This window comes from Centruroides vittatus, unplaced genomic scaffold (assembly GCF_030686945.1).
Source record: "Centruroides vittatus isolate TY-2023 unplaced genomic scaffold, ASM3068694v2 contig_3060, whole genome shotgun sequence".
Lineage (NCBI taxonomy): Eukaryota > Metazoa > Arthropoda > Arachnida > Scorpiones > Buthidae > Centruroides > Centruroides vittatus.
In genome coordinates, this window is record NW_027121964.1 from 495,045 (window position 1) to 522,892 (window position 27,848).

General features: G+C 29.5%; 1 protein-coding gene across 4 annotated transcripts in view; it reads right to left on the reverse strand.

Moving 5' to 3' along the window:
* Positions 1–27,848, reverse strand: part of Crtc (CREB-regulated transcription coactivator) — a 174,503-nt gene that overhangs the window by 10,582 nt on the left and 136,073 nt on the right. For 3 of the 4 annotated variants that reach the window (XM_067267558.1, XM_067267559.1, XM_067267557.1), the window contains exon 13: positions 2,552–2,644. The exons of the other annotated variant lie outside the window; for it this stretch is intronic. In XM_067267558.1, the coding sequence (XP_067123659.1) occupies positions 2,552–2,644 (93 nt within the window). The remainder of the gene's footprint in view (positions 1–2,551; positions 2,645–27,848) is intronic. 4 annotated transcript variants of the gene reach the window in all.

Sequence of the window (27,848 nt, forward strand, 5' to 3'; positions counted from 1 at the left end):
TTCTCCCAACTCTGGTAATCAACTTGGATCTAGAACCTTCTTCCCAAGAAATTCTCTTTGTATTGACAGGCTGATTTATTTATGGACTTTGTCTTGATTGTAATATTTAAATATGCTAAGTGGTATAAAACATCTCTCTCTCAATAAATGAGATTTAAAATGGAATAATGAGTCATCCTTCATGCCAAATATACTTCTTATCTGCATAAATAAACTTTTTCCTGCTTGTGCCATTCAGCCACGATTCCTTTCAATTAAAACTCAAAAATTCCTAAAAATTAATCAGATATCAAAATGAAAGGATTTGATTGTGTGACCTCAGATAAATTTAATGTATTTTGGACTCTTCTGGTAATTAGTTATTAGATTGAATGATCAATAGATAAGACAATGATTTATCTGTAATTAGAAAGTCCTTAATCATTAATGAATTTAATTTATACAATATCTTTAGGTAAAAGAAAACAACAACAAATTTGGTTTGAAAGAATTATGTCATATTGCAATATCATTCTACAGTAACGTTTTGATATGACCTGATTAAAACTAATTGTTCAAACGACAATTAAGCATGTCATTAGAAGACAGGATAAGTATTCAGTAATGATTAGAACATTTAAGTATGTTCTAATCATTGGTAACCCCTGTATAACACGGGGGGTTGTTCCAAAAAATTGCCATGTTATGCGAATCCGTGTTATACGAAACAAAGAACTAGTACAAAAAGGGGGGTTAGGTTCCAAAAATTAAAAAGCATGCTTTATATTTTCATAATTAAGATAAATATCTTTATTAAAATTTTCTTAAGAAGTGATACACATTAATATAAATTAAACAACACCAGAAGCAGAAGCATCGAGATCTGGCAACACTGAAACGAGTTTCGAGAAGGACCATGTGTATCGACAGAAGGCGGGAAAAGAAAATTTACATACTGTACTTAAGTACTAATAGTTCACGAAAATTATGCAGGAAATCTGATAGTACATATGCGCTGGAACGAAAAATGTCGAATGAGGTATCTTTCGTACTTAAAAGCTTTATCACGTTTATTAAACTGTTGTACAGGGATTTCCCTAATTTCAAATTAGATAAAAACTATTAAAATCCAATATAACTAATAAAATCCAATATTAAAATCCAATATAATAATCCAACTATTAAAAGCGAACTTTATTACATTTCACGTTGTACAAGGGTTTTATCCAATTCTCAAACCGTGTTAGAGTGAATCCGTGCTATAGAAGTGCCGTGTTATACGGGGGGGGGGGTTACCTGTATATACATTAGATTACAGTATTATCTAATTTGAACTTGAAAAGCATTCACTTACAGATACGTAGAAGAAAAAACTTTCTTAACGTGAGAAATTATTACACCTTTTCTCACTTTAACTGAATATTGTAAATCAAAGATGACTAAAGTCAATATTGAATCCAGGAGAGTGGCTGGAAACAATCTCTCTTGGAAAATACAAAATCCTCAGAGAAAATTACTTCTATGTAATTTTATATATTGAGCTATTATAATTTCTTTTTAAAAGAAAAATTCTGGATTCAACATTTTTACTAGATTAAATGATTTTAAATTTAATTATTATTTTTAAAAATGGTTTATTGAAAAATTTACACAATTAAAAAAGAAAGTTTACAAATATAAATATATAAATTTTATATATTTATCTTATATTTATATTAAATATATTTATCTTATTCATTTAATATGAATAAGATAAAGAAATAAATGACAATAAAATGAGATTTATCAGAATATATATATAAATGCACATTTTATATATTTATTTTGCTAATTTTTTTCGTTTAATCTGAATACTCATGAAACAAAGAAGAAAAAGTAATAGAAAAAATAGTGTTAAATGCATATTAATTAAAGGAAAATGGAAAATTTGCAAAAAATATGAACATATAGAAATTCTTGATCCTTAGTTTCTGTCAATAAGATAAAAGCTAAGATTAATTAATCTCGACAACACAATACGCACAATATTTTATGTAACTGCTTTTATATTTACATTCAGTCAGCTAAAATATAATGGACCAAATTTCCGATGACAAGTTTACAAAACTTGGCACTACCCTTGTAAATAAAACAAGAAACGATGCTAATATCAGAAAACCAGCTTTTATTAATTAAAAAGAAATGTTTTTGGTCAAAATAGGTCAAACCTTAGCTTACAATCTTAACGTTTAACAGTTTAAAATATTGTGCGATAGAATATACAAAATAGAATACATTCAAAATTAATCATATGAACATTTAAAATTAAAATTCCGAGCAATAATTAAATGTGTTCTGTTTCGTATATTCTATATCACAACGTTCTAAAATAAAATATTAAGTTTGTAAGCCGAGGATAATCAGATCTTAACCAAAATCACTTCTTTAAATTAATAAAAGTTGGTTTCTTGAAATTATCAGTCGTTTCTTCATTTATTCCGATAAGATTTTGATATTATTTACTTAAAAATGATTTCAATGAGTAATGAGGTTGATGCTGTTTTATGATAAATAGAAGTTCCAAAATGATTACCTGAATGTAGTGATAAGTCATCAAGGAATGGAATTTCATTTGTGTCATGCTGGACAGCAAAACTTAATGATGGGTTCAATGCTTGTAAATGATCTATAAAAGTGGAGAAAGGTAAATAAAAGTTGTGGTCACATGACAAAAGCACCCAATGATATTACAATAGGAACAATTCCATGCTGGTAAAAGGAAATAGAGATAGAATATGCAGAAAGTATAATTCATCAGCTTTGATTTTTATACTTAATTTTAAATGTTGAATAAAATGATTTTTTAAATAACTTAAATTGCTTAATCTACCGAGTTGATTAATTTTTGATTGAAACATATACATATCTAGGTTAATGTTACTTATGGTAGCAAACATGGCGGCTTGTCTCTGAAACAGTGAGGACGCACGTTCTAACCTAACCTAACCTATTCTAATAAATTACCATAATTATTGCCAACCAAATTATTAGAATAGGTTAGGTTAGGTTAGGTTAGAACGTGCGTCCCCACTGTTTCAAAGATGAGCTGCCATGTTTGCTACCATAGGTAACATTAACCCATATCTATAATATTTGTCCTATGGTATTAAATAAACTTAACTAATTTAGAAGTTCAAAGTAATTATGAATAAAAACATTCAAAGTTGGCATATATCAAACCTGAAATAATAGTTTTTAAGAAACTGCTATCCATGTTTTCAGTTGAAGTTCTTTTAAACATATTTTGTTCCTATCTTTTAATTTCATTCAATTTAACTATTAATTATAATTTATAGCAGTGACAGATTGAGAAGAACCTACAAGAGGGACTAACTTAAAAATTAATAAATACCTTTTATCAACATGTGCAAGATGATTGTATTGTGGATGGTCTAATAAACCATATTTGCTATCATAAATGTTTTTAATAGTGCTAGGCCCAGGGACATATTCACCCATGGCTGGGTTCTTAGGCTTTCAAGCCCCTTCTGGCACTTCAAACTTTCACCACTATAGCTGACAGACTGACCTTGGTATGGTACATACTAGTTCATAATACCTAACTTTAGTTTTATAAAACAGTATTAGCTATTTTTTTTACACCTTTCCAACCTCTGGGACTCCATTTCTCAGACCCTAAACAAGTGCTTAATGGTTAAAGCGGCTAAACTTAAAAAATGATGCAAAAGTGAAGATAACAAGTAAAAAGCCTCAAATCCCTCAAGAACCGGACAGATACTGATAATAATAAACATAAATATAATTGAAAAATCTATTTGTCTTTGTCCATCAATTTAAAAAGTTCTTTCTTAAAATCCCAATTTTTATCTGTTGACAAGAATTCGTTATTTATGATTAGTTGTCAAATTACAAACAGTTTTTCTATTGAGCCAGCCATCTTTCACTAGCAGTAAATTCACTAGTTTTTCCTTCAATCCGTTCATGAAATTGAAAAGCCTTGTCTTTGAGCATTGGCTCCAAAACTAGCAAACCCAGACCCCTTACATGTTCATGCCCAAAAATAATGCCTTTCCAACTAGTGTTACCACACGTTCGGTTTTCACCCAGACAGTCCGGGGATTGACTCACTGTCCGGGAATTTCATAGAAATTGTGAAATTAAGATGAAACAAAGTTCTTGCAAATATTGTTATAAATTTACACCATTTGAACAACGAAAGACGTCACACTCACTGAAACTCATCTGCTATTCCACCATGTTACTCTGTTTATGCTGACGTGTGATGCACAACCTGCCTCTTGACTTTTTTTTTTTTTTGTATGTATGTTATGCCTATGCAAGTCCTTAACTGTGATTAGAACCAGCATGTACGTTATTCTTCGCATTGTAAAATGACATTGTCAGGAACTTCTGTTCAAACAAACCTGATCTGCCGTCCGGGTCAGTGATTTTGTAAAGGTGGCAACACTATTTCCAACTTTCAAATATTCACCTTTTTTCATTATTTTTCAGCCCTTCATTCCACTCCCAGATGATGGATACTTACACTATATTTATATTTCTGGACAATTTTTTCCCAGTCCCTCACTGTATCCTCACTTATGCCTAATTCTATTGTGTTTTTCTTGGCCAATCACCCTAATCCAACAAGAAGTTGAAAATGTTTGCAATTGCTTTTTTACACATTATTATTATTTACATAATACTTTTTTTGTTTTATTTTTTCATTATGTAAAAATGGCTGATTGGGCTAGATAATATGGAGGGCCAAATGACCGCGACTTCTACCGCTATTAATATATATGTATATATTTATGTATTTTTTTTTTGTTCGATTGTTCTATTTATATGTTTGTTTTTTCGTTTATGTCGCGTCGCGTATATGTTGTTGTATCGGGTTTTAGATGTAACGCACGGCCATTTTGTTGTGTACCGTACCGTCTGTTGTCGTCATTGCTGTGCCGTGGTTTTTGATTGGCTATTTGGAGGGTCACGTGGGAGGAAAAGAAAAAGCTCCCGGATGGTGGGAGATATAAAGGGATGACTTCCACGTGTCGAGGCATTTTTTCATTCTTCTGTTTCGTGGATCGGGGATCTGGAGCGGTGAAGATACGAGAGAAAGGATTCGAAGCAGAGCAGCCGATCAGGAAGAAAAAAAAAAGGACAAGAACCAGCGAGAAGAATCTCATTTCGTAACTACGTGTCCCACGAAATACGGCGACGGTATCTACCATCTTGTAAATGTTTGTATAGTTTTTTTAAGGTTTAATCGCGTATTAGTTTTAGTCTCGCGATTAATTACTGTTGTAATCCTAGTGTTATTGTCATCCTTAATTTTGTTAAGACCGCTGTTTGCCTGTTTAAATCAGGCGATCATTTCCCCCTTTTTGTGTGTGTAATTAATAAACCTTTGTTTGTTTATCTATACGCTTCTACCGACTATTCATTTCCACTATTTTTTCATTATGTAAAAATGGCTGATTGGGCTAGATAATATGGAGGGCCAAATGACCGCGATTCTACTATAAATGATAAAAATGACAGTCTTTGTAAATAGTTCTCTGAGAGTTGTTTTATAAGTTAAACAGGGAAATAATTATCATAATTATTATTAAGATAATAAATTTCAAGTAGGAATGTCAAATAATGTCAATTGAATTCAATGGGCATAATCAGTGGCATCACTGAGTGACACCAAAATGTCAATAAATTTCTGATGAAACACCACCCAAAAATTTTGTAATTATTATTATTTTTAAATATTCCTGTAGTTAAAACAATAAAAACCTTTCTTTGCTTACGTGTATCAATATGCCTACAATGCTAATTATGGTAATTTACTTTTTGAACCTTCTAACGCATTCTGTTCAGAGCTATCATTATTACCAAATTACAATAAGAAGTATTTAAACATTTTAAATTTTACAAAAAATTTATTTATTTTTGTAACTGTATTATATGTAAATGAATGTAGTCTGCCTGTGCATATGATATTGTAATTTCAAGATGTAATTTTAATTTTGCTAGTTGTTTATGTTGTTATCATTATATTGAATGACATACGAGAATTAAAATTTATTAATAACGTTAATACATACAAAAACATTACTAAGGATTCTGTATGGTCTGATATAGAAAGAGATCCATGAGAGTTACATCACTGACATATCAATTAAAGCATGGATCTAAACACACAGAAAACAAACAGAAGAGAACTAAAGGTAAAGAACACATGCCTTTGGTGGTTATAAGAAAAATGCAATGACAGATGAATACTGTGGCATGCAAAGAAATTTTCATGTTTTTTAAAGATACTCTTGGTAAGTTTAGATCAAGAAAAAGTTCTTGGACGAGTTCATAAGTTTCGAGTTAAATTGACAGATAATCTGCATCATTAACCGATACCTGCATACAGTGCTAGACAAGTTTGAGTAATGTTTTTTGAGTGCAGATGAATGAATTGTTTAAATAGTTTTATACTCAAAAAAAAATATTTGAAAACAAAATATTAAAAAAAAATCAAAATTTTACAAGGATAAAATTATAAGTTCAGTGTTAATTTCATCAAACATTTCTATATAGCATACAAAGAGATACATTACTTATAATATTGACTTACTGAGAGAACAAGAAACCTGTCATGTGGATTTCAACTTACAGAATCTGAAATTAGACAAATTTGGAGACTTCATGGCAGTGGAGCAATCCAGAGGGAAATTGTTACTGTGATTAGCTGCTCTCAATGTGCTAATGTTATAAAATATGGAAATGAGAGGCCACTAAAGAGTCCTGGAAGAAAAAGTTCTTTATCATCTTGGTGACAAAAGACAGATTTGTTTACTAGCAACTTTATCTACGTTGTCAGCAAGTAAAATCAAAGGTGTTGCTGGTCTTTCCTATTCAACTCAGGTCATTTCTCAAGTTTTGCAATCTAACAAAATGCTTAAATACATGAAATCCAACGAAAAATCACTATTAACAAAGAAACATAAAAATGCTCATTTAGATAGAGCAAGAAAGACAATGAGTTGGGCGCCAATCAGTGATATAGTATACTATTTTCAGATAAAAGTTTAACCTTTATGGGGGCTTGATGGTGTCAAAAGCATTGGCATGACATAAGAGCTGAAGGTAATATGCAAATGACTTGACAAATGGATAGTGGCTCTCTGATGGTTTAGGCTGCATTTTCAGTCCAAGGAAGGACTGATATCATTTTTGACTTCTAAATCCTATTGTCCTCTATTGGAAGATCAACTTAGTATGTGTGGTCACATTCCTGAAAGTAAAAATTTCACCTTTCAGAAGGATAACACGTCCTGCCACAATTCAAAAATGATAAAACAATGGTTTTCTAAAAATAATATTGAGATTTTGTCATGGCCTGCATGCTCCCCAGATCTGAATCCAATAGAAAATCTGTGAGGGCTTCTTGTTGAGTCTGTTTACAAAGATGGTATGCAATTTTCATTAGTTGCAGACCTGAAATAAGCCATTCAAAAATATTGGGATGAAATTCCAGATGAGCTGTTGGATTAAATCAATTGATTCAATGCCAGATTGTATGTATTTTGTTATTTGTTGCCAAGGAGATTAATATCTTAAGGAATTAATACTTTGTGTAATCCATTTTGAACTTATAATTTTGTCTCTAAAATTTTACTTTTTTTCAATATTTAATTTAATTTCTGAATATAGGATTATTTAACATATTAAAATGAAAGATATAACTAATTGTTTTTGCATGTTACCATTTCATTTAAACAATTTATTCATGTATGCATCTCCAATTTGGAGATCCTCTTGCAGGGCCTATCACAGGGGTGGCGAACCTGTAGCAAGTAATGTATCATATTCTGTCTTTTCTGTCTTTTTCAATTATCCTTTTTTCTGTTTCAATTTCTGTCTTTTTCAATTATCCTTTTTTCAATCAGCTTTTTACATTTATTCTAATTAAAGTATATTCATTTAATTTCTTTAAATATCGTTATTCGAAGTCTGAAACTTTGGCATGCGACACAAAAAGGTTTGCCATCCCCAGCCTATCAGATAGGCAAAAGCAATTTATTCATTTACAGTCTAGAAACATTACTCGATCTAATATTTTTATCTAGCACTGTAAGAAATTTAGATCCAATTTACATTGAAAAATGTTTCTCATCTGTTGATAGTATAGGGTTGGCCAATAAGTCTGTGCAATTTTTGTTGATAGATAGCAGTAGACATTATGAAAAGCAAAAAACTTCATTTCAAATTTGAAGATTTATAACTGTTTGAAATTGACATTTCAATGCTAATTTTTTAAAGAATACATAAAGATTGATTGTGTTTTGTGTGTTTGACGTCAGTTGAAAGACGAATAAGTAAAACAAGCATTTTTGACATATTTGAGTAGAACTCTTCATAAGTCAGAAAGTGTTTGTCTATGATCAAAGTTTAAAGTAACTACATGACCATTAATGATGATTTTTTGAAAATATGTATAATTTGGCAAAGCTAATGTTGTAACAAAGCCAGAATTTTGAAATTCAATCTATGAGCTGATATATACGAGGTCAAAGTTTGCCATGTAAAGTTTACTCTACGAGCCGATTACCAACTGAAAGTATAAAGCAACCACTCGACCACTAAACATGATTTTTGCAAATTTTAACAATGTTATATGACCACAGTGGCCAAACTGTGGCTCTTGAGCCACATGCGGCTCTTTTCTAGTATACTTGTGACTCACAGCAAGATACTTAAATTTATACCAAATTTGTTTTTATTTTAATTTTGCTTTTATTATTTTTTTATGTATGATTCCTGGATAATATAAAATAAATAATATATTGTTTGAAATAAAAAAGTCAAAATATGGCAATGTTATACATTATTTATTAAAAATAAATGTAATATTTATTAAATAACATAATACGTAAAAACATTAATAGAAAAAATAATTATAATTATGGCCATTTAAAAAATGCAGCATGTCGACTGTTATCATTATTTGGATCAACGTATGAAGTTGAATCTTTATATTCTAATATGAAATTTATTAAATCGAAATTTCGTTCGCAGCTTACCAATTCCCATTTAAATGAATTGCTCAGAAGTGCTGTTGCAAATTACACATCAAATTATCCAAAATTAGTTTCCAATTTACAAATTCATCCTTCAACTAGTAAGGACTAAATATTAAATGATTTCATTTTGTATTTTTTTTTTTTTTTGCGTTAGTGAGTCGATTTATTAATGTTATTTTTAATAGTGGTGCAATCTTTTAAAGCTTTATGTATTGATGTGATTTTTTTTATTGTCATGCAAGTTAATTAATAAATGTGATTTTTTCAAAATTGTGTTAGTACTGTTTATTTTACTATATAAAAACTGACCAAATTTGTCTTTAGCTGTGGAAAAATATGCATATATGTATATGCAGCTTTTCAATATATGGCTCAAGTTCTAAAAAGTCTGGCCACCCCTGTTACATGAGATATAAATATTCCAAATGAGAGAGGTATCTCTGCTTTAGAAGTTAAATTGCAAGTGTTACGCAAAATAGCACACAGTATAAAATGTGGGACAGTAGTATATTTGGGGTAAATTTCTACAAAATATACTCTGGAATACATGGTAAATTGTTTCATCATGGGAAGTGGAAAATCATTCTCATCATGTTGTAGCAAATTACAATAATTCAGGTAGAGAACAAAAAAGTTATTTGGAAGACCCCTTGCACTGAATTCCTGTCAAGAATAGTAATTTGCAGGAAACTTACCAATTCTACAATGAGTCTGAAGTAAATTGAATCTCATCTAGTCATAAATGTGTCTTGCCACATCCTTCATATTCATCAGATATTGATCCCTGAGATTAACAAATGTTTTGTTCTCTTCAAAATTCTTTAAATGAATAGCATTTTGTTTCAGAGGAAGGCATCAAGTGGCACTTGGAACAGTTTTTTTGCCAAGAAAGATGGGAAGTTCTGTGAGCAAAGAATTATGGAGCTGCTCAAAAGATTGTAAATCAAAATGGCTGTACATTATTGAATAAATTTATAGCTTTCTCTGAAAAAAATTGTGTTTTATATATTAAAAAACTGCATGGACTTATTGGCCAAAATTATATAATAGTAATTATTTTGTGGTTTATAAAAAAAATGCCTAGATTTATGTATATGCCCAGACAATTATTAAAATAATCAGAAAATGAACATTTGAATATCTAGAAGCATTTGAATAAAATAAAATGCATCAATTTTTGTACAAAATGCAAATAATTAATAAGAAATTATAATTTAACCCAGAAAGTAGAATCTAGATATTTAGGTAATAACAGTTAAACAGGTAAATGAATTAACAATCATTGCTTGTAATAATGGCTTTTTATTAGTCATCCAGATTTATACAATAAATTTGCTTATCATATGAATAAAATCCAGGTAATGCAGTATTAGCTAAATCATAACATAACTATATCAATCATTAAATTGTTTCAATTGTAACAAAGTTTTCAGTAAAAATTTAGAAAGTATGTAATGGAAATTAGCAAACAGTTTGCATAACAATGCTTATCTATTGTACTCTTCCGAATATGGATTTAATCACTTGTTTTACACAGACACAGTTCTGTTCTGGTTGCCTTTGATGATCTAATCCTAATTTTCTAAATTGTTTCCAGAACTGTGGAGTCGGGAGGAATTTCTGGCCGGAGAAGTCGGAGTCGGAAAAAGTGTGTCGACTTCGACTCCCGTATTTTAAATTTACTTTCGTTTTTTTATTTAAATGAAAGAAAATTTATTATATATTTATTAATTTTTTAAAATCTTTTTGTATTTTGTTTTAATTCATTTATTTTAAATACAAAATGCATCAATTTCATTTATTAAATATGTAGTGTTCTTTGTAGTATTTGTGTTTAGTAGTTAAATTATTTTGACCCAATTCAATTTGAATATTTTTGAATCATTCCTTTATTATCCCCACTCTAAATAAGTACTCCATTTTTCTGAATGACCCAGATTAATTGATTAAAATACATATTTTTCCTTTCTGAACAAGGGGCTGAAGTAGCTAGATTGAACACTTTTTAGTTGGATTAACTTTTCTGGAAGGGTGAAACTGAAGTGCAAATGCTGTTGAATATATGTAGATGTAGAGTTTTATCACCCCCTTTCTCCTCTTAAATATTTGTTTAAAATTAATTTTTCTATACAAATAAATATTAATTTAAGATGAATATTAAAAATACTAACTATAAAAGTATTTGGGTAAATGCCCCAGCTCCTTTCAGAGTAGGGTACCCCCTATGAGCGCCTTTGCCCTCCCCATAAAATGACTTGGTATTTAATTTTGCCAGAGTCGGGAGTCTGCCTACTAAAATTATCAAAAGTCTGAAGTCTACTGACTCCACAGCCCTAATTGCTTCACAATGCTCTTCTCCGTGTTACATTTATAATAATTCTATATTGATACTAATTAACAACTTGTTAAATCTTTAAATACCATATTATTTAAAGAATAATGAAAGACAAAGCAAGACAAAAGGAAATGTTGCAATGTATAATAATGCATGCAAATTAACAGTTATAAATTTAGTTTTTTAGTTACTTGCCTATTATTTTTTTAGAAAACTGACAAATTAATTGAGTGCACATAATATTCTGTCAAGAGTCAAACCTTGATCATTGACATGTCTTAATATTTAAAGTATTTGGACTTTATGATTTTGGATTTTTCGAGTAATGTACTGGGTAATGTCACTTTTTGATTGTACCATTTCATTTTTCTCTAAGAAGTCTGTTCCTATTCAAAAATTTCATGTCAGTGAATGACACCAATGTGGCTTTATAATAATAGATATAAAACAAGTGATTAAAGCTGAAATTGACATCAGTTATTTGAAAAAAGAAACATAATCAAAAATCAAAACAAAATGTACCAGAGTTGCAGAAAAAAAACTTTATTAAAGCTAAGCTGGTTGCCACTAGTAAGATTTTCTAAACACAATGCTATGTAAAGTATGATTGTTAATCAATATTAATAATGATAATGAAACTGGAGACCAATCATGTGTTAGCAAAGACAATATCTTGGTATAGTGGTGTACACACGCGTGCACTTATGTATTGTCTTTGCTAACACAAATTTAAAGATTCCTTTTGTACGTGGTATAGTACTTAGCCTTAACAGGAAAGCGGCTACTGAAAAATTCACCCACGTACTCACTGACCATTCCCGTAATTCAATTGCAAGTGTTCTGTCCCAATTACGTAAATTAGATGTAAAAATAAATACAGCAGAAAATAATTTGTCACATCAGAAACCAGGGGGTGATAATTTATAAAAAAATTCTACAAACAATAATTATAACACATTTTGAAATACTTTTTTGTAGTTTAATTAACACAATATGTAACTTATAATCTATTGTTTCACAAAAACTTTTAGAAAACATTTTATCAAAGCTAAGAATATAACTTAAAAAAAGTTACATACTTTAAATCTTGCTAGAATGTTAAAAAAAATTGTTCTTTTGTCTTTACATGTGTATTACATTTTAAAAAACTGTATGGTTGTTTGAACTATTTTTTTGCATCACTTCATGATTGCTAAATCACGCACATGCCGCTTTGCAATTAAGTTCGTAATTTCTGTCTCATTTTGCTGTTTGTACCATTTGATGAATTTTTACATTTCCTCAATCTCTTTGCAATTAAAATGTTGAGAATTAGATATGTCATCTTTGTCATCATCATCGTCTTTATCTGCTTCTTTATTGTTTATGTCCTTGTTGTTACTTATTCTATTAATTCATTGTCATTCAAAATTTTGTACTTCAAATCTGAGCTATCCACATTCAGCAGTCATTAACATCACCTTGTTCTATTTGAAGGGTGTCATTACACATTCAATAAATATCATGCAGCAATTGTTTGTTTTCATCACTGTTACTTCTGTTAATGCATCTGATAACCATATATTGTTCCAACTTTGAGACAATGTTTCATTTGGAACATTATTCCATGCTTCGGCAATGTTGAAAATTGCTTGTTTAATAGTGTATTGTTTCCAAACATTGTTCAAATTCGTACCCATATTACAAGAAATAAATTGTTGAACAAATATTTTCTGGTAATGATGCTTCAAATTTTTCAATCACTTCCTGATCCATTGGCTGAATCAGAGAGGCGTGTTGGGAGGAAAAAAAGATGCATTTTATATCTTTATCAACTTAAGTCTTCTAAGTCATTCAACAGACGTCCGTAATTAAAAGCACTTTTTCTGGTAAATTTTTAGATTTAAGATACAATTTTACTTAAATTAAAAATGCATTACAAAAAATTTTTTTTGTAATGCAGGCTATAAAAATTTCTTGATCCATCCATGTATTTTTTGAGTGTAAATCAAATAAGCAATAATTTTCAATTAAAATTAATGCTAAATACAGCAGTTGACAAGAACTGACTATTACACACTGTGTGAAATGTGAGTTAGTGTCTAAAATTAACACCTTTTCAAGGTGACAAATTATCGAGTGACGAATTATCAAATTTCAACTGTAAATAAGATCTATCATTTTTGTTTTACAACAAATTTCCTTTGTCCAGTAATGATAATAAAATAGACTTGTAAAAATTAAACAGAAGATAATTATAGTGTAAATCAACTTTAACTTGTGATTGGAATTTAAAATTTACACATAACCATCTCATTGCATAATCTGACCCCTTTCAAACACACAACTTGTGGGTTATCTACACAAAATTACACTGTATTTTAATATGAATGATTTGTCTCACAAGGAAAGGACACTGTTCAGGGACAAAAGTGACAAAACCAAGCCTGGTCTGTTTGAATGATCATAAAAAGATTTGTTGATTCATAAAAATTCAAGAACCATTGCTGAATGAGTAAACAGTTATTAAAGTGTAAAAATAATGTAATGCAAAGATTTCAAACATGAAAGTTTAGTTGATGTATGGGAAGTGCTAGGTACAGGGTGTATAACAGACAAGCAAACAATGACCAAGGCAGAAACACCTTTCACACTTCATAAATTCAAGAATGGAACGTTCATTGTTTTGCATTTTTTAAAGAGACTATGTTCAAAGCAAAATGGTAAAGTTGTTTCAAATGATGCAGGCCTTTCTGACAAATATCCACATTTGAAAAATGCACACTGTGTCAAATTTTAAATCTTGGTGCTGAAAACTGAAAGTAGATGAATTGATTGTAAACACAAAGTCATCTTGTAGTGAAAACTTGATGCTTGTTGGTAGTTTATAGGCAAAATATCTCTTAAACGTGTTGGCCATGGCACTTTAATTGTTATAGTCCTGTCCAAAATGCTGTCCATGTTTACTGAAAATGTTGGCTTTCCTGCAGTAGTCACAATTTGCAAGCATTATGCATGTCAAGCACTGAATGCTTTGGACAATTGCTAAACTATCATTTCCATGGCAATGGGGAAAGAAACGCTTGTCAGAGGGACTAAGTTTTTCTGTCAAAAACGGCTTTCAGCAAAATGAAACAACTTCTATGTTAAATATATATCACACTAACCTTATAACGCTTTGCAGTTATTTTGTAACTTATTACAAATGTTTTCGATCCACCCTAGGACCTTCTTCAGGTGGAATTCTAGAGAAAACTTTTTCTGGTGCGATTCTCATTCTATTCTGTTTCCGGTGTGTTCTATTTTCTTTTGAATTTCCTTTTAAAATTTTAAATTCCTAATGATGTTATAATGCTGGGTTATATATAGCCTGCCAGCTCTCAAAAGTTGTTTTTTGTCTTCAAAATTGATTGAAAGGCCCTGGCATTCCGCTTTAAAAATCTCTAATGCCTCCAAACTTCTAAGTTGGTGTATATAATGAGTTTGCCTGATCATGGTCACTTGTAATTCGGATGTAGTGCTGTTTTCACTATCATGTATACTAAGGTGGTAATGTTTTTCTTTTCACTATTGGTTTTATGCTCACAGAGACATTGAGTGATCTTTATGTAGATCCTATATATACAAGATCCCCTATTGAATCTGTTATCTTTGAGCGGAATTTTATACACTCCCAATGCTCTTTCTATGCCCGCCTGATCTTTCTCATTCCTCAGCATGCCGAATACATCCAGCTTACGTCTGTAGGCTATTTTTAAATTAGTATAAGTTCCAATTTCTTGATATGGGGACTGCATATGGTGCTCATACATTATAGTAATACGGTAGGGAGATGCATCCCACCGTGGACTATTTTCTGGAGCCCTACTCAATTGATCTTCGAGTCGATTTTTTTGCTTGTCCGCCATTCTATATACTAGCTTTTTATTTTAGCCGTGGTTTTCGGCAACCTCCGCTATTCTTTTTATTTCCCTCTGCTTGTCTTGTTCCTTGTTAGTACTTGTGGACCCTTCTAATAACTGCTCTAACAGCTGCCATTTTGTAGTTGTACCAATCATTAGAGCCAGATGGAATGTATATTGGGATGGCGCTCAGTTTTTGGTATACCTTAGTATCACATTCACTGCCGTGAAAGGAAATATTAAAGTCCAAAAAATGTTTTAGATTTTGCGGTATTTGGAAGGCTCTAGGTAATCATTTTGATATTATTCAAAATAAAGCCAATATGTATGATCATTTTATCTGTGAACAATTTAAAGATAATAAATATAAAAAAAACTTTTGATAAAATTAGAGATAAAACATTGGCATTATAATGAAAATAAATACAATCCCTTAAAACTTTTGATCTGTACATATATTTATTTGTAGATGTATAAAGCACAATATCAACTAGAAGTCACTACAAATAGAAATATGGGTTATTATATCTGGAAATTAATTATTAACTCTACATTCTATTACAGGTTATTACTTTTAATTAATGAAAGTATACCAACAGATCAGAACAGTTATTTCACATTTTATTTGTTCCTTTCTACTTAACACTAGATGATGTATTAGATTTGTACGCATTTAAAGGAATATACTGTCTGTGAATTACATTTTCAATCTGACTTAGTGATTGTATGAGAAGGAAAAAAAATCAAATAATTTTTATTTAATTAAAGATTATTACTAACTTTAATGTTTATCAAGCTTATATATTGTCTTCTAATTTGAGGACTTGACCTTTTGGAGAATATTTTCACTTGGACACCAAGAAACATTTTTTTTTTCTGTAAAAAATACTTTGTTAAATGTGAATTTGGGACAGTTTTTTTCCTCTTCAGTGTAAAGTAGATGCTTTTTGGGTTACAAATTCTTTTACGAATTCACCGAAGACTATACATTAAATATACATTTTTTCTTCTTTTTATCACATTCATTTTTATTGGTTTTATCCAAGACTATTTTTAAAAGTATTAGATTTTCAAAAAATTAACTAATTTAATCTTTGAAAGATATGAGAATGAAAAATGTCAAGTTTGAACTTTGGAGTAATTACAAAAGGAGAGAGAGAGAGTATTTAAAAATGAAACAAATATATATCTAGTTAATTTCAAAAGATCCATTTGAAATTCCTTCACGTGTATGTATGTATATATATGTATGTATGTATGTATGTATATGTGTATATATATATATATATATATATATAAATAAAAGAAAATAAGACAGTCTTTATTCAGATCCAGTGGGCATTAAATTTTACTAAACTAATGTTTTCAAGTTATTTCCTAACCCTTATTCAGGTTCTGAAGTACAGTATATCATCATAGAATATTGGGTTGTTCGGAAAGTTCGTAGCGATTTTTGATAGCCGACAGTTGAGACACTGATTGATGCAAAAATTATTAGAATTGTACAAACCAATGAATATTACGATAAATGACCTTGAGACGCGTCCGTTACAAAAAAAAAACCATTAAGATTATTCAAATAGCGTTTAATTTGTCTCATTGCAAAAATGGATGCAAACAATGTGCATTATCAATACTTGTTTCTTTTCTTTTTTCGTAAAGGCAAAAATGCTGTACAAACAGCAAAAAAGATATGTGATGTTTATGGTGGGAGTGCTGTATCAGAATCAACTGTTCGAAAGTGGTTTGAAAAATTTAAAACAGGCAATTTCAGCCTTGAAGATGCTCCTTGCTCAGGAAGACCTCCTGTTATTGAAGAGGACCAGATCAAAGCATTATTGGATGAAAACCCTCATTACACAACTCGAGAGATTGCAGACATAGTGAAGTCATCAAACAGTATTGTACTGTATTTCAACATCTAAAGAAGCTCGGATATGTGAATCGTTACGACATTTGGATACCTCACGACTTAATGGAAAAAAACTTATTGGATTGCATCTCTATTTGTGATTCTCTTGAAAGACAAAATGAAAATGACCCTTTTCTGAAGCGTTTAGTAACAGTTGATGAAAAGTGGATCATTTATAACATCATCAGCCGAAAACGATCAGGGGGTAAGAAAAATGAATCAAGCTTGCAAAAACCACGTGGATCAGTTTTTCGTGGGAAAAACTGGAAAGTTCTACGAAGAGAGTATCATGAAGCTGCCCCATAGATGGCAACACATCATTAAAAACAATGGCGCATACATAATGGAATAAAAGTATATTTTTAGTTTTAAAACAATTTCTTTTATTTCTCTTAAAAATTGCTACGAACTTTCCAAACAACCCAATACATTCCACACAGGTGTTCTATTCCATTTAACGCGTTAAGTTAAGAGAATAATAATGTATATTGAATAACAAAATAAAATACATAAATATAATTAAATATATAAGTACAAGTAGATACACTAGAAATATCACACATTACCATGCACATTAAAAAATACACCTTAAATAAAAAAATTAAAATAAATATAAGGATGCAATTCTTTAGCTTTTGGAAACACTGAATATAATTATATTGAACTGTTTTTTCCATAATCCTGCATGTACAGATATTTAATGGCACTTTTGGTGAATCAACAGTTCGCAACTTTAGAATTTAACCTTTACTTTCTCTGATTGTCACAAAATAAGAAAATACGATATATGTCTTGTACCAACATCAAATAAAAGATTAAAAAAATGTTTCATATAGTAGAATAAAACTGAAGGTAGATAAAAATAAGCTAGAAAAAGTAGTAATAGTTTATAAATTGCAATGCAGATACATACCCCACATTGTTTTATGGGAGAAACAGGTCATACTCTGGATCAAAGGTTAAAAGACTATGAGGCAGATAGTACTTGGTGTTTAACTTGTTAGTTCATATTGTGGATACTTGTAATTGAAATGCATGATTAGTGTTAAACGAGTGTCATTATATTAATATTTATAGTAATGTTCATTTATTTTACAGGTTTTATAATTTTGAAAAGATTTTTTAATATATAGTGTTACTGAAGAGGGGTTATGAAATATTTAGATAACCCATAATGCACCTAACAATGTATAATAAAGAAAGCACACAATCAGAGAAAAATAAAGGTTAAATTTTAAAGTTGTGCACTGTTGATTCACTGAAAAAAAGCCATTAAACACCTGTACCCACAAGATTACAGGAAAAAAATCAGTTCAATATAAGAATGCAAACACAATATAAATCAATAAATATAAATTTTAGAAACATACTGAGAACAGTGCAAGCTAATAGCTTGTCTCCTAGCAAAAATCTCCAAGCATTAAAATTAGCAACCACATCTCTTATTAATACATTCTGGTAACCTTGTAAATTTCCAGGACCTCAGTGAAATTAGCTATTTATGTATTTAACTTGTGAGATTATTTTGGCATCATTTGAATTAACTATACTGCCATCTTCATTGGCATTTGCAGACAATGCTGCTGAGAATTCATTTTTACAAATATCATACTGATTTTCTTTTAAGCATAGATGTAGAAGTCTAGATGTGTATCCAATATACACTCATTGACATAAAAGTTAGCGCACCAAGAAGGAGTTGTCATAACGATGCAAAACTTGACACGTAGATAAGTCTCAAGCAAATATGGAAATGATTAGAGTTATAGTGTAATGCCAGCAGAGTGTGTTAAAGTGATTCCCCCTTGGCCTATAAAAAAAAGTGCACAAAAGCATACTGTCTGTAGTTTACCTGTTGTAGAGGGCCACTGTATTACTAGAGATGCATTTATGTCGTAATCGAAGACCATATGGACAACTAACAGAATTTGAGAGGGGGAGAAGCTGGATGACCATCAACCTAATGATTACCGAATAGCTCGCCATCTAGGCCATTCCGACAACGCTCTGAGGTGGTGTTGGGATCAGTGGATGAGAGAGAGTTGGCACCCAGACTCAGGATGCTCTCGGCAGACCACCTGGTCCTCTGACAAGCATGCACATAGCCAAATGTATCATTGTCTGCCATTCAGACACAGGTTGCACCATTTGTCTGTGTCTGTACAAATGAAAGGAGGTTCTAGTACCACAACCTCCTTTCATTTGTAGTTTTTCCTGCATTAAATAATCTTTTTGCCTTCATTTTGTAATCACTTATTTATAGCACTGTTACACTCACAAATGTACAGTTTTGTTTGAATCTGACAACTACTTCTTGGTATGCTACTTTTTATGGCAATGAATGTATTTTGTGGCTATATTACATCTGTTGTTCACTGCTGTTATCTGATAAACTTGTTTTCTCTATTTCTTTCTCAATAAGAGTTTTATTGCTGGATCTGAATAAAAGTTGTCTTGTTTCTTAGTTACTTTCTATTTTATTAGAAAATCCAATGAATGTAAGTCTGTGATTTTCTAATATACTTGCATATCAAGTACAATATAGCAACAATCTACATACAATAATAGCAATATAGCTCCAACCTACAAAGCTTTTAAGATAGAAGAAAAGAGTTATTCAGGCACACACTAAACATTCAAAATTAGAGTAAAATGATACGAGACAATGCTTTTATTTTTAGAGTTATTCAATAATAATAATAATAATAATAACACTAGATTAAAGATGCTATTGTCAGGTATACTGAAATTTTATATTAGAGAAATGTAATTATGTCTGATATATTTGATATAAAAAGCCAGGATAAAAGTATACACTTAGAAAATTTCCAAAACAGACAATACATGAAAATGTCTTTACATTTTTCTGTTATTTCCTGAGGTGTAAAGAAAGGACAAAAGATAAACACATTTTAATACAATGTCTATTTTGGAAATTTTCTGTAAATTTTCTAAGCGTATATGTCTATTGATGTTAAATTAAAAAATCCAAAAATATTTTAAGATTGAATATTTTCATTAATATGTATTATTAAAAACTTCAGAATGTTTTTGAACAATCAAAATGAAATATTCAGGCTTTCAGATTTTTTAATACTTATCCAAACCAGTAAGAAAAAATAATTTAAATACAGTTGATACATTAATACAAAATGATCATACAATAAATATGATATAACATTTATCATATTTCCTTGATTAAACTCTGGAATTTCAAAATAAACCCATGTTTCATATAAACTCAGAGTTGAAAATCACGGAAAACATGTTGAAGTACTGCACTGTATAGGGTAACACAATTTAGCGTGACAGATAAAATTAAATAAAATTATACCTCTTCAAATTGTCCAGGATCAGACAGTACTTTTTATTCGTCTACGGAAACATTTTTTGAAATGAAATTATAAACACTGTAACACTGTCGAATATTGACATGGAAAGGTATTAGTTAAGTCGTAAATTGAGAACTTATCAGCCAAAGGGTAATTAGGAAAACTCAAATTGATAATGAATTTGAATCAGATGATGATAGTCAAGATCTTGATTCCTATGATGACATCAAAGCAGACGCAAATGACAACAAAATAGCCAAATTGGAGACAGTGAATTGGAGTTAACTATGAAAATAGTAATTATTTCAAATGTTGTAGTTATAACCCATAAATACTGTCAATAAATAGTTTTGATAGTTTGGAAAATGTATGAGTAATTAAGGTATTTCTACTAGGGATATGTACATTTTAAAAAACAAAACCCTCTAGAGTTTAATCAATGGATTATGGTATGTTAAATTTATTTATTTCATTTGTTATGGCTAAAATTTATTAGTAATAATTAAAAATAAATATTTAATAAATCAGAAATCAAAAGAGAAAAACACATCTAAACTTTTGTATATAAATAGTAATGGATACTAAAGACAATATTCTATTTTGGGACTTATCATACATACTTGTATGTAAACATGAAACTACATTTTTACTGATGCTGAATGTAGGCTTAAACTTGTTATAAATCAGAAAGACAAAACTTAATGTTGTATATAAAGTTTTAAGCAATATTTCTTTTTTTAGGTATATACAGTGAAAACTTTCTGCTGTATAAATCTAGTTTCCACTAGATGGGACCAGGGATCTTTTGGATAATTCAGAAACTCTTTTTTTTTCGTACAGCACGAAGCACTGTGCTTTAAAAGTTTTATGAACTGTAAATACTGTAATGAAACTGTTGTATTTCAAAGTAAAGTAGTTTATTCAAGGTCTAATATAATGTTATATATATGACCTAGTTTCACAGTGATACAATCAACAGATGTAGTTATGGAGAGTTGGTCTCTGTGGTATGTACTGTACAATGTAACACATTCATTTTTTTTTTTTTGTAAACTGTTTCAGATATTATGTTTTGTCTAAATTAGTATACAATTGAATCTGTTAGATGTTCCTCTAGTCTAATATTAAATGTTCTGGATATAGCACCTATATAAAATGCATAGAGAGTATATACAGGGTGGGCCAGCGAAAACGAAACGGCAGAGTGTTCGCGTTCGTCCAAGCAAATCGCTCGGACAGGTCGATTTTATTCTCGAGGGGACATCTTTTGTAATAAAGTTTTTGCGATTCTGAATACAACAGACAACAAAAAAGTTTAAAAACTCATTTATTATGTATTAACTAAACAAACATTTATTTCGAAAAAATTGTTTGTTTAGTTAATATTCAGATTCGCAAAAACTTTATTGCAAAAGATGTCCCCTCGAGAATAAAATCGACCTGTCCGAGCGATTTGCTTGGACGAACACGAACACTCTGCCGTTTCGTTTTCGCTGGCCCACCCTGTATAATTTAAGCATTAGGAAATAATATATACATACAGATTTTCAATCTCATATTTTTAAATAATTGCATGTAGGCTTCAAAAAATTGCCAGAAATTCGGTAGTATTCCCATTCCAGTTAAAAATAAAAATATAATAAAAATCACAATACCAAAAAAAAAATTTTTTATCTTTATAATAAACTTTATTATAAAAATTTTAAAATCTAAATTAAAGAAAAAAATGCATTTATTATATGACCATTTTCTTTAAAATGATCATCTAATAAATGTGTGAAAATTGAAATACTTTCAAGAATCAAGAAGATCATTTTTTTTTTAATTTTTTTTTTCTAAAGTTATATATTATAATGCAATGTTTTGTTCTTTAAAAAAAAGTAATTCATTTCCACTTTTATCTGAGAATACATGAAATGAGAATAAAAAATTCTAGGAAAGATAAAAATTTTTATAATAATTTATCAATAAATCCTTTAAAATTAATATTCAAATACTTTTTGCTTCATTCAAACACTTTTCAGAAGATATATTGAAGAGCTTTTTGCCTGTATTACTAATTTACAAAACACACAGTTAACTAGAACCAATGAAAAATCTGAAATCTTGTAAAAGCTGAAAATAATATGAGTAAATAAATTAGCACTCAAAAATCCTTAACAGACCAGTAGTAAAAAACTTTAATGTGAAACAAATGCTTTCGAAATAAGTAAATAAATATCAACTCTGTGAACACACAGAAATAATGAAAACTAATAGAAACAGAGTTAACAACAGAAATTAAATTAGAAAGTTAACAGTTAGCAAAAAGATAACAACAAGGCCTTATCTACTGTGAAGCAGTGAAAAGATTTCTCATTACAATTAAACATTGAAATTCCAATAAAAATGTTTTAGACAATAATAGGTGTAAAGTAAATCAAATTCGGTACGATTGAAAAAAATCGTACCAAATTTGATTTACTACTACAAACTGATTTATTGATTACCAAGTTTAAGAATTCCATAGTCATGTAATTTCCTGTAAACAGCAGAAACATGTGGTAGTTAGGTAACTGCAGGTGTTGGTAAACAATTGTAACCAAGCAGTAAAAACTAGTATTAGCAATACTAACGTGTTAAAGGCAAGCACATGTCACTGTATTCTTGTTGTTTAAGTCCCAAATTAACTCACTGTTGTGATATTATATAAAATCACAGTATGATTAAGATCAAAACGTGCATGAAAATAACAGGGCCATACTGTGCTATGATACAGAGAGGCAGCCACATCAGGTGGCACCGTAAGGGTGCGACATAAACAGCATTTAAGAGGTGGCATTTTGAAGACTTGCAACATACTGAGAAAATCTACCACACGGCCCTGGAAAATAACATTTATAATTGTAACAGAAAAAGTGAAAAGAATTGATGTAGATAATTAAAAAATGATCTGGAAGAGAACAGAAATTAGGAAACGGGAGGTGAGCTAGCATATCCTACAGATATGGTGGAGGCAGAAGAAAAGTGAATAATTTCAACCATAAAGAAGACAGACTATTTCCAAGGTTTTTCTTCCTTATCTTGAATTGTAATTTGTATAATTAAACAGTTTTGTTTATATACTATATGTTCCTTAGTCCTTGTAAATGATCACAAGATAATTTAAGTTATTGATCTAGATATTATATTTGTAATTCTGAATTAAACTATTATACATCTACGGTTAACAATAATGTTATCCGTAAGCTCTGTTTTGTTGGAATTGTCATTGTTTGTAATCCAATTGAAAAGGGCCAGAAAGGCCAAAATGCATTTTGGAAAGTATTAATTAAATTCTCTGGGAGTATAATAAGCCTTATTCATTGGTTCTAGTTAACTAAGTGTAAATTTTCAAAAGAATTTGAAAAATTGTAATTTAATTTAAACTGATTACAAAATTAAATAAATAAATTGCTTAGCAATTGTTGAAAGATTATTTGATAAATTATTTACTTAATCAGGAACAGAATTATTTTAAATTTTATCTTGCTATACATAACTTTTTGAATTTTATTACATTTTCTATTTTAAAGTAAAATACTTAAGTTCTTTAACTTGCATTATCATAATTATGGAAAAAATAAACTTGAGCAAATAACTGTTTATGTTGATTATTGAGAAAGAAAAAGAAAACCTTCTCAGCAGCACAAAATTCTTGTAAAAATGAACCTTTTACAACTGCTTTAATCAGTCATCATCAGGCTCTGCACAAATTTTAAAACAGAATTCTACATTCCATTTTAAAGCAGTTGTAAATGTTTATTTTAAATAAATTTTGTGTTGGTGTAAAGCTGGTCTCTTCTTGATAATTAGAATGTGGTTTATTGACATTTATTACAAGAAATGATGTTAATCAGATGTTTTAATCATTTAACAGAAGTAATTTGAATTTTTTTCACAATTTGCAATTATTAAATTATATAAAATCAATTATTGTATGTACAGTACATGTATGGTGTTAATAGATACAAAAATTGAAAACAAACTTCACTCGTGACTACCGGTACATATAAAGTCTAATCCAGCAACTTCGGAAGATCTCGATGGAGATTCGAAAACGTTAGTTTTTTCTGTTAATTTTCGTCGTTTGTACCAGAAATTTAAAGGTTGAAGTTGCTGGATTAGATACAAAAATGTTTGGAGAACAGAAATTCTGTTTGGTCCACATGGATTTGTAATCCAACAATGATTATAAACTCACTTATTAAAGTCTTAATAAAATTTATCATAAAAATAGTCATAAATATATTTGAAAACATAATACAGGTAACTCTCAGTATTTGTGAATACCAAACAGTAAGGCCTATGAAAAAGTCCTGAGGATCAAGCCAATTTGGCTAAGCTGAAGCATGTTGCTGTCTTGGAAACATTTAAACTTTTGTGGAATTATTCAATATTTAAATAACAACTAATGTTTATTTTATTCACATATTTAATTATATTACAAACAATAGTGTTACATTTTAAGATGATTGTGAAGGAGTTACAACAGCTTGGAACATTAACTCAGTTTGGAAAACTGAGTTAATGTTGCTTGATAGGTTTTTTATTCATGTCCTTCAAGACCAGCATATGAGCACCAAGCTATTTCCAAAATTTGCTTAAACTTCATTCACTAGTAATAGTACATAGTTGCAATTCTGCACAAACTAGACTTTAAATTGATTTCTTACTTTTTCCACATTTTCAAGAGCAACGTACTTCTTTTCAGAGAGGTATACAAGATTACAGAACAACTGAGGGACAAATAGCAAATCAGAGCAATCAGTATATTTGTTCTGATTTGTTATTGATAACTCATACTAAAAACAGAACTTATACTATATTTTTTTATACAATACTATACTATATTATTATGGGACAATTTTATACTATATTATTATGGGAGATTTTTTTTATATTATTATTTGCAATTATTATTTTTATATGGGAGTATATAAGTATTATATATACTGTATTTACGTATTTGTTGCATAAATTTTGCCATATACAATTTGGCAGAAGGCATTATTGCTATAATCTGAAGACTTCAGCTTGGAAGTACAATAGTTACTGTACTTTTCAAGATTATATCAAAAAATGTAAAAATTGGACCTAACAGAGTATGTTTTTTTTATATAGGTACTGTACTATAGAACTGAAACAGTGGAAAAACAATTCGTCGACAAGCAAATGTTTCATGAATAGTCGTGCGGATGGTCACAACTTTTCAATTGTTAATAAGCAAAAGCACGAATACCAAACATGCAAATACTGAGTGTTACTTGTATTTTAAAATACAATTATTTCCAATATATGAGTAAAAGCAAAATTATTTTTTGTTATTTTAATCATTAAAATTTTTCTGCTAAGATATAAAAAAAATCTAATTTTAGTAATAGAAAATTTTTGGATGGAAATTTTACATTATAATTACTTTATAAACTTACATTATAAAAATTTTCTTACATTCTATAATGAATTGGATAGATTAAATAACATTATTCTTTTACTTTTACCCAATTCTAATACAAAAGGTAGAGATTGTTTCAATCAAATGATGATTAAATCAAAAATTAATAATGGCATAAAATTGCTAAATTAAATATTTTTTAATCATAAATTACTAACTATTTTTAACTAAATATTGAAAAATGTATTCAATTGGCATATAAAACAAATATAAATGATAGTATGAATATAACAGTATAATATAATTTGCTACAATTAATTTTATATTAAAACATAATATGATGATTTTGAAAAAAATATACAGTAGAACCTCGATTATCCGGACTAATTCGGGATGAAGGTAGTCCGGATAAGGAAAAATCTGGATAATCGAAAAAAATAATAATAATAATTGACAGTGAAAGACATGTACAGTACGTACATACAGTATGAATAATTTTTATTTGTCTAGATTTACATATAGCTTCAATATTAAATTATTTTTTATTAAGAAATTCAATTATCGATTTTTGTTTAAAGCTAGCTGTTCTTTTTGAAGCTGCTAAATCGCAAATACTTTTAAGACATATAAGTTGTCCTGAGTTACACTCATTTTGGCTCTCAAACCACTTCATGGCGACATCTAAACACTGGGCAAGGTACATTTCGCCAGGCCCTCCGGTGGCACAAGAAGATGGATTTTATAAAATAAAAAGCAGTTGAAACTGTCAAATTTTTATTCATAAAAAGGCAAACTATTTATTGTTTTATGGCGAGTAAAATTTTTTCGTCGCGTTCACGGCTTTTAAGTACTGTAATGCATAAACCTCCGAGGCGCGAGGCCCTAGGCGGTGGCCCACGTTGCCCTTGGCCATAGAAATGATGTAATTTGAATATAAATTATTTATAAATATGTATGTCAAGTTATATTTTTATTATGACGCAAAATGTATTAAATAGTTTACACTGTGCCAAGTGAGACGTTGTTGGAACAAGAGTTATGTATTCCATCACGTACATAAACAGTGTCGCAATTCGCCAAGTGCAAATCAGCAAATCCGTAAAATTTTTGTTTATTTTGAACAATCCGGATAATTGAGGTTCTACTGTAGTGTTATTTTTATAAAGAATGCAAACATTTTAATGATTTAGTCTGAAAGCTGCTTTCTTTATGGTATAAAATAAACTAAGTCTTCATCTTTTGTTAATTTATTTTATATGAACATTTTACGACTATTTCAGTTCTATGAATTGCATAAATAAAGCCAGATGATCTGTTGAATTATTGAGCTATAGTCAGACTAAGTTAATAATTACATACAAAGTAATTTGTCTGGAGGTAAGTGGTTAAGCCACCATATCATGATAATTATAATAAATTAATTTTAATTTAGAGTTTCTGAAAGAAAAGAATTGGCCTGGAATGAGACTAACCTGCACCAGACCAATTCTTTAAATGTATACAGTTGGGAATTGTGATTGCCGACTGGATATATTTAAAGAATAAATAAAACTATCTTTTTAGATGTGTTATTAAATATGTCCACATTATTATTTATATCATTGTATTTTATTACAAAATATCCTTAGTTGAAATCATGCAGTCTACATGTAAAAATTGTCAAATTAATAAAAATATTCTCATCAAAAAATGACTTGTGTCCATTCATTACTTCAAGGGATGATTTTTTAAGCAAACTGTAATCTGATTATATCTATATTTTTAGATATATTCAATATATTCCTCTCTCATTTTAATTATTTTTGCAGAAGTATTTATTTAACATAAATGCATCCTATATTTGTGAAGAAAATGCTACTTGAATTAAAGGAAGGTAGTAATTTATTAATTTTAATGATGTTTTAAAACATACTTGTCATATTTTTTTT